The sequence below is a fragment of the Ictalurus punctatus genome, chromosome 16 (assembly GCF_001660625.3).
Source record: "Ictalurus punctatus breed USDA103 chromosome 16, Coco_2.0, whole genome shotgun sequence".
NCBI classification, from domain to species: Eukaryota; Metazoa; Chordata; class Actinopteri; order Siluriformes; family Ictaluridae; genus Ictalurus; species Ictalurus punctatus.
Genome location: NC_030431.2, coordinates 4465076 through 4472735, shown reverse-complemented (window position 1 = coordinate 4472735; position 7660 = coordinate 4465076). Strand labels below are relative to the sequence as shown.

The following is a 7660-nucleotide window of genomic DNA, read 5'->3' as shown; positions in this document are numbered from 1 at the left end:
TCCCTGAATGTGTTAAATTAACACCTGTTGAATCGACAGCGAATAAAGTGTTCATTTAGAGCAGTGTATGAGGTAATGCCAGTTGTTTTTGTACAGCGTATACTTACTGTGTTCATTTTTGACAGATTAGGGAGTTAAAACTAATTAGGACACACATTTTCACAATTCTCCACAAGTATTTAATCAGACATGTAATGGAGGTACATGGGCACCTGTGTGTGAAAATCATCACACACTACATCTTGAATAACGGAAACATCATGTGCATTTATGTTGGCTTAGTGGTTAGCACATTTGCCTCGCACCTCCAGTTTCTTCTCCCAGTCCAAAGGCATGCACTGTATTTCCAAATTGTCTGTAATGTGTGTGTGTGTGTGTGTGTGTGTGTGTGTGTGTGTGATTGTGCCCTGCAATCTGTTGGCACCCCATCCAGGCTGTCCCCCGCTTTGTGCCCCAAGTTCCCTGGGATAGGGACCAGGCTCCCTGTGACCCTGTGTAAGATAAGTGCTAGAGAAAATGGATGGATTTTTGTCAGAACTGCTCAATCACAGGCCAGATATAAATTACAAAGAAACATTACCAAAAGACCTTTAATTACAGGGAGGAAAAAAAACAAAAAACTATGCGACAGCTGCCTTGGATGGAAATTTACTGAAATTATATTTCAGCTATTTACAGTGTGGCGAAAAAAATTACCATTTTCTGTTCAAGATTAAGGGGAAGAACACACACTGCTAACTTCTGCCTCATCACAAGAGGGTGCTGCGCTCACACACACCTCCATTACTACCACGCTACGTTCAGAAATATATGTAGCTTTCAAATAAAGTAAATTGGCAAATAAACTTACAAAAAAAGAACTATGATTTAAAAGAAAGAAAGAAAGAAGATACATGGGGGAAAACAAAAATGATACAGATAAAACTCAGGAAAAGAAAGAAAGAAAGAATTAAAGAAAGTAAAAAGGAGGAGGTAAAACAAAAGAAGAGTAAAAGGAAGAGAGCAGCAAAGAGAAACTGAAAAGAAAATGAGAAAGAAAGAAAGAAAGAAAGAAAGAAAGAAAGAAAGAAAGAAAGAAAGAAAGAGGGAGTGAGGGTTGAAATGAAAAAAAGTTTTTTTTTTTTAAAAACCCCAATAGAATGAAAAAGAGAGAAAGAGACAAAGTGGAAAGAAAAGGAGATGAAAAAGAAAGAAAGAAAGGGAGGAGTGAATGGGAAAAGGAAAGTAAAAGTAAGCAATAGAGAACAAAAAGAGAGCAGCAAAGAGAGAAATTGGAAAGAAAGTGAGATACAAAGAAAGAGCGAAAGAAAGAAAGAAAGAAAAGAGAAAAAACAGTGATGAGAGAGGAGAAAACTCAGAAATATTAAAATAGTGTTAAATCGGTCGAGACTGAGGAGCACACACTGCCCTCTAGTGGACGGATCCTGTATTACAATCAACTTTCATCGTTAAAGGTAGTTTATCCAAAACACTCACGTGTAACTTCACTTCTCTCTGAATGCAGTCCATCAGTGAAGAGGCTAATGTAGATAACAAGTAATGGAAGGTTTAGCACTAAATTAGCAGTGGTGTCTCTTCAAACCGGTTCTGACTGTGTGTAACACAGTTATCTACAAACATAAACATAAAAACATCAGAGATAAAACCGAAGCTGCACCACGTCAGTGTCGCTCAGCTGGTGGCTTCCATTTCCATGTTAGCTACATTATAGCCTCAGTGTCATGTCTCGTGATGCGTTATGAAAGGACTCAGAGACGCCCGTGTGTTTTATAACGTCTTTTAATGTTCTCCAGTTCATATACACAACATACAGTGTGTAATAGCCTTTATATGAAATAGAAATATGAACGCCGTTTCCCCCCAAACCCGTTACTCTCGTCCCGAGACGCTGCGACTGAACAAAATGAAAAGCAACAGGTGCAAGTGTATATTTGGCGACCCAGCGTTAATAATAGAGCAGGTGCACTTAGTAAATATCTGTAATATATCTCTACCCCCCCCCCCCCCCCCCCCCCCCCGTCGTACAGTAATACACACACAGCCACGGCAGACGAGAGGATCACCGTGAGATTTGGTGACAGTGTGCTTCTGAGTGAGTCTGTCCGCTGCCTCTCAGTCCCTCTGTACAAAAATATGGACAGTTTAAATTCTCTATTTCTGAAATATAACACGCAGAGAGGTTTCAGTCTCCATAAACCGAAATGGGTTCGAGTGAGGATCACACAGCCACAGTGTCATGTGATCAAAATCAACGAATGACGATCAAGAGACGTAATCAGTTACACGACATTTTACTCGTGAACGCTTCGACACATCATCGTTACCGCCGGGGTTCAGGACGAGACGCAGTCACATCACCGTTCATCATCAACATCTCTCTCTCTCTCTCTCTCTCTCTCTCTCACACACACACACACACATGCACACACACACACAAAGAAGTGAAAAAGTAACAGTGGAAAGAAAGAAAGATGAGAGTTTTACTTTCAAAAAGTGTTTTAATGTTGTTCAGGAGAGACGTGATGGAGAAAGGAAAGAGGAGCAAAGGGAAAGAGAGGAAGTGAAAGAGAATGAGAGAAGAGTGGGCGAGAAAGATCAAAGGAAAGAAAGAAAAGGAAAGTGAGATGAAGTGAAAGGAAGCAATAAAAAAGAATGAAGAAGAGAAAGAAAATGAAAGAAAGAAAGAAGACGATGAATGGGAGAAGAAAAGGAAAAATAAACAATTAAAAGAAAGAATGGAGAGGAAGCGAAAGAAAGAGTGAGAAGAGTGGGAGAGAAAGAAAGAAAGAACGAAGGAAAGAAAGAAAAGGAGAGTGAGAGGAAGTGAAAGAAAGCAATAAAAAGAATGAAGAAGAGAAAGAAAATGGGAGAAAGAACGAAAGAGACTATGAATGCGAGGAGAAAAGGAAACAAACAATTTAAAGAAAGAATGGAGAAAGAGAATGCAAAAGAAAGCAACATACAATGAAAAAGAGAAAAAGAAAAAAGAAAGAGAAGGAGAATGAGAGGAAGTGAAAGAAAACAAACATAATGAAGAAAAGATCAAAAAGAAAATGGGAGAAAGAAAGACGGTGAAGAGAATTCTGTGCTGCTCTTTGCTGAGGTCATGTGACCCCATGTAATGACTTTGTCGAGGTCATGTGACCCCGTGTAATGACTTTGCTGAGGTCATGTGACCCGATGCCATGACGGTTAGAAGACAGCTGTGCTTTTCAGGCTTCTAAATGAGAGAGTTTATAACGCTCATGCCTCCTGCTCCTGGATACTGATCTACTGAGTACTGATGATGTGTTAAAGCGTGCACGATAAAGGGTTGAGTGTCGCGTCAGCAAGGTCTAACTCCGAGGCTCAGGAGAAGCGTGGCTACGTTACGTGCTAAAGAAAGAAAGAAAGAACGAAAAACAGTCAATAAATCAAGAAATAAAAAAAAGAAACTCAACTTGCACCTGTTCTCACAAAAGAGTCGCTCGGCCGTTCACCTGTAAAACCAAACAACGAAACAGAATATTTACAAAGACCATGTCATCTCGTACAACTTCAAAAAAATGTACAGTTTGTAGGGTTTTTTTTGTTTGTTTGTTTGTTTGTTTGTTTGTTTTTTTGTTTCCCTCAAGAATTTTTATATCCATCCAGCCGCTGAGTGTTTTCCGGAAACAGAAAGATGACGATGAGACGATGAGTGATGAAGGACGAGGACGCACCATCAAATCACGGTCGGCGTTTTAGTCATTCAACGAGTATTCAGTCCTCCGTCCACTCTGGATCCTTGCCGATGGATTCCTCGTCGCTCCGTGCGGCCTCTTTAGCACCCTGACTGCACACGAGTGTAGAAATCGGAGGAGAACCAGAGATGAGAGGGAAACGCGGAACGTGAGAGAAAAAGAGAAAGAACGGGTTCTCATTCCTTATTGTGCGAGTTCGATCTAAATGTCGAGGAATATACAGTATAAACATAGATGGCGCGCTAGAGAGAGGGATGGAGAGAGAGATGGAGAGAGAGATGGATGGATGCTGGAGGGTCAATTAAGTCCTTCCTCGATGCTCAGCGTTCCGAGATTTCCGGCTTTTGATAAACGAACAAAAAAGGGATCTATACATCCTTTTTTCAAATTATTATGATCGTAAATCAGTTTCCATTTTCCTGATATGCTCCTGATAAGTCTCTAGAGAAGGAAAATAATCTCCGAATGAAGCGCACAAAGATAGCGGAGACGTAAAATAATTTTTTTTTTTAAAAGAACATGAAAGAAAAGGACGGCGATAATAAAAACAAGATGAGGAATCTCGTGCGCGTGTCCGTTTTCTTTAAAAAATAAATCATGCAAATTTTCCCCGAGAGCAAACAAGATACAAGTTTTCATAATTCTATATTTAGACTTTAATATAGATATTCTGCTTATAGTTTCAAATCTCATCCCAGACCAGAGACAGTGCAAAAGCAAAAGAAAGGGAGGCAGAGAGAGAGAGAGAGAGAGAGAGAGAGAGAGAGAGAGAGAGAGAGAGAGAGAGAGAGAGAGAAGAAAAGAAAAGCAAACAAGATTTTGGCACTTTTTCAGTGACTTCTTCTAAATTCCACGAATGCGATCCTCGGATGCGCCTCCAATCCGAGTCTGTCCTCTTGACTCGGAGTCTGATTGGATGGATATCACAGTACTTGGCACAGAAATGCTGGTAAAAACTAAATATTCAAATCTTTTTTTCTTTTTCACATTCATGTCCTCACAAGGTTCTCGATAGTACCTATTACACAGAGCTTCTCTCGATTTATAAAAGTGTTCGGTTTAGGCAAAAAAAGCAGAGTTCTGCAGTAGGTGAAGGAGATGACAAAAAAAAGAAAGAAGGGATGGAGAGAAAAACGCCACACAGCAAGAGTGGTTAAAAAGAAGACGAAGCAGGAGCTCGTAGAGAGGAGGTCGAGGGCAAGATGGATGACCGAGCGGTTCCTCCTCGGTTCCTTATTTTAAAACTCTTTTCGTTTTCCAAAAAAAGAGAGAGAGAGAGAGAGAAGAAGTGGACTGGAGGGGTTAAACGAGACAAAGAATGGGTTGTGGATGTCTTTTCAGTCCTCCCAGTCATTAAATCGTCTAGTAGGAGGAAGTCGAGGCATCTGGACTGGTCAAGATCTCTGAGAAGGACATAAGTCCAGTGACTTTGACTCTCTACCACTAGGCTACAGGTTCCCAGTTCCCCTCCAGAAGTTCTGGAGTCCAGTATGGTTTGGTTTACCTTTGAGCATGGATACCACCAAGCTGTGCCGGACTCCAGAACTCCAGGATTGGACCCGGACATTCCCGAACTGGACAAAATGTGTTACCTCTGCAGAGCACCAATCTTGGTGCAGGTAGTCTTTATCTGTGTTAAGAGCTTGGCGAGGTACTATACGCGAGTGGTCGAGTGCTGATGGGGCAAAGCATTGTTGGTATGCACAGAGCTAGAGCTGGACCCAGGGGCGGGGCCTGGATTTGGGGTGTGGCCAGGAGCAGGGGGATATGTATTAAAGGCATGCATGGCGCTAATGGTGCTGGGCATCATGAGTGGCACGTCATCGGGCGCCCTCCTCAGTGCCAGCGTGTAATCCGGCGGGCATCGAAGTGGCTCCAGGTCCAACTCAGCCCTCTGCTGCTTCATCCTCAGTGACATGAGCTCCTCTTCCAGGTCACTGCCCACAGCGATGGCTGTCGCAGGAATCGGGGCACCAGCAGTGCCACGCTGGGGCGAGAGACGCCGATGGCGTCGCCTCTGTTGCAGCAGCATCATTTCGTGCCGCTTGTCGCGTTTGTAGTAGAGCGCTGCAAATGCCAGGACGTTCAGGAAGAGCAGGGATGCACCGACTGCCACTGTTACACTCAGCTCCGTCGAGTAATCACGCACTTCCTCTGGGAATGGAGACACGCGCGGGCGCTCCGAACCTTCCGGCTCCGAATCGGTATCTGGTGGGTACGTGGAGGAAATGGAGGGTTGGCGTGTGCCGGGATGATTTGGATTCAACGCCGGGTTTTTCCATCCAGGTCTATGGGGGACACCGCCGGGTGGTGGTAAGCGGGTTGCACCGGAAGAGCTGTTAATAAAAATAAGAGAAGATTGGTATAGCATCGTTTTATTTTACACTCTAATCTAATCACAGTTTTCATGATGTTGATGATGATGATGTCATCCTACAAAATTCTAGATACTAAAGAAATGTTAAAATTGTGCGTAACTGACCTGATGATCTCCACATGTAGAGTGTGCAAATGTGGCACCAGCTCGAGCCAGAAGGCCACCTTGTTGGCACGGTAGTTGTCTCGTACACGTGGTTTCAGGCCAATGTGAAGGTACTGCTTGTCCTTAGAGCTGAATTTAGTCCACACGACCTCCTCGAAGCGGTTTGGCTTCGTGTGGATGAACTTGGTGTCCTGGGGAACTGGGACGTTTGGGTCTCTGAAAGAACCAGAAAAGAGGGGATGGAATAAACTGTTGGAAAGGGGACAGGTGGCATACAATGACTCTGCAATAAACATTTTACACTCAACACCCACAGATGATATTAGAAGGTATCTAGAGAAGTATCTGTTGAGGTCAAATGAGCTAGGGTTGAAAATTCCTAGTCCAAATCTTGGATCAAATCCTAGTCCATGACTTGGTGTGTAATCAAGCCCCAGTCCCTGTTTCAAACCCTGATATGGACCCGAGCTTCCGTTTGGTTCTTGTTTCAGTCCCAGTCTCAATTCTAGTGCATTTCATCCCCTGTTTCGTATATCGGCCCGTGCTGCAGTTCATTTCTCATTTTTCTCTACCCAAAATCAGATCCTGATCCAGTGATCCAGTGTCTGCTTCTGATCAAGTCCCAGTCCCTGATCCTGTTCCTATTTATCTCAGTCCCTGTCTCTAGCCCTGATCCATCTCACTCCCCACTCTGGACCTGGGTTCCATCAATCCTCTGTCCTCCTGACCATGGTTGTGACCATGCTCCATGGTGCTCCTTAGGTCTGCACAACCCTGTGGTCTAGAGAGGGGAGACAATCTCATTGACCACTCCCCCGATCCTCGTTTGTACTTGTTTCTAAAGTTCTCATTGGGTTATTACCCTGTACCCTGGCGGTCCTGTATTTCTGGTGTTTCCAGGTTCCAGTTTGTATGTAACTACAGTATTGGATTGGATTTGCAACCATGCAACTATATTTAATATGAGATTGGGTTGGTACTTTCCCCAGAACCCCAGCGAACCAAAAAGCATAGTGAACTGACCCGGTTTTAGCAAAGTTGGTCCAGTAGGTCATGACGACGGCGCTAAGCATCACGTCGTTTTTGGAGAAGTTGCAGGGAAAGAGGTCGGAGGCGCCCACCATGGGCACACCAAAGACGTAAGGAATCTCATCTCCGTGCGCGGCGTCCGCCCACTCCGGTCGACTCTCCATCTGGCAGTGATGGTGGAAAGTGTAGAAGTAAACCGGCGACTGGAACTCTGCGTGCAGCTTGGCCGTGGCCACCGCTGGCGCCACCCACTGGTGATCTGTGAAGAGGGCAAGCAGAGTCTTCCTCCTCATGTCGCCGTTATCGCGATCGGCCCAGTCAGTGTACATGAACTTTATGGTCTCGCGAAGGATATCTTTACCAAGGGAAGGAGGAAAAGACAGAGGAAGAGAGGAGGGGAAATGAAGAGATTTAAAAAATAAAAATA

The 7660-nt window shown here is 43.9% G+C and overlaps 1 protein-coding gene across 2 annotated transcripts in view; it reads right to left on the bottom strand.

Annotated features, from left to right (window-relative positions):
• Positions 1-2003: 2003 nt before the first annotated feature.
• The window catches only part of nlgn2b (neuroligin 2b), a 140751-nt gene continuing 135094 nt past the window's right edge, over positions 2004-7660 (bottom strand). For both annotated transcript variants that reach the window (XM_053686753.1, XM_017489324.3), the window contains exons 8-10: positions 7228-7588; positions 6205-6420; positions 2004-6058 (exon numbers count right to left, since the gene is read on the bottom strand). In XM_053686753.1, coding sequence (XP_053542728.1) covers positions 5377-6058; positions 6205-6420; positions 7228-7588 — 1259 coding nt within the window. In that variant the 3' untranslated portion in view covers positions 2004-5376. The remainder of the gene's footprint in view (positions 6059-6204; positions 6421-7227; positions 7589-7660) is intronic.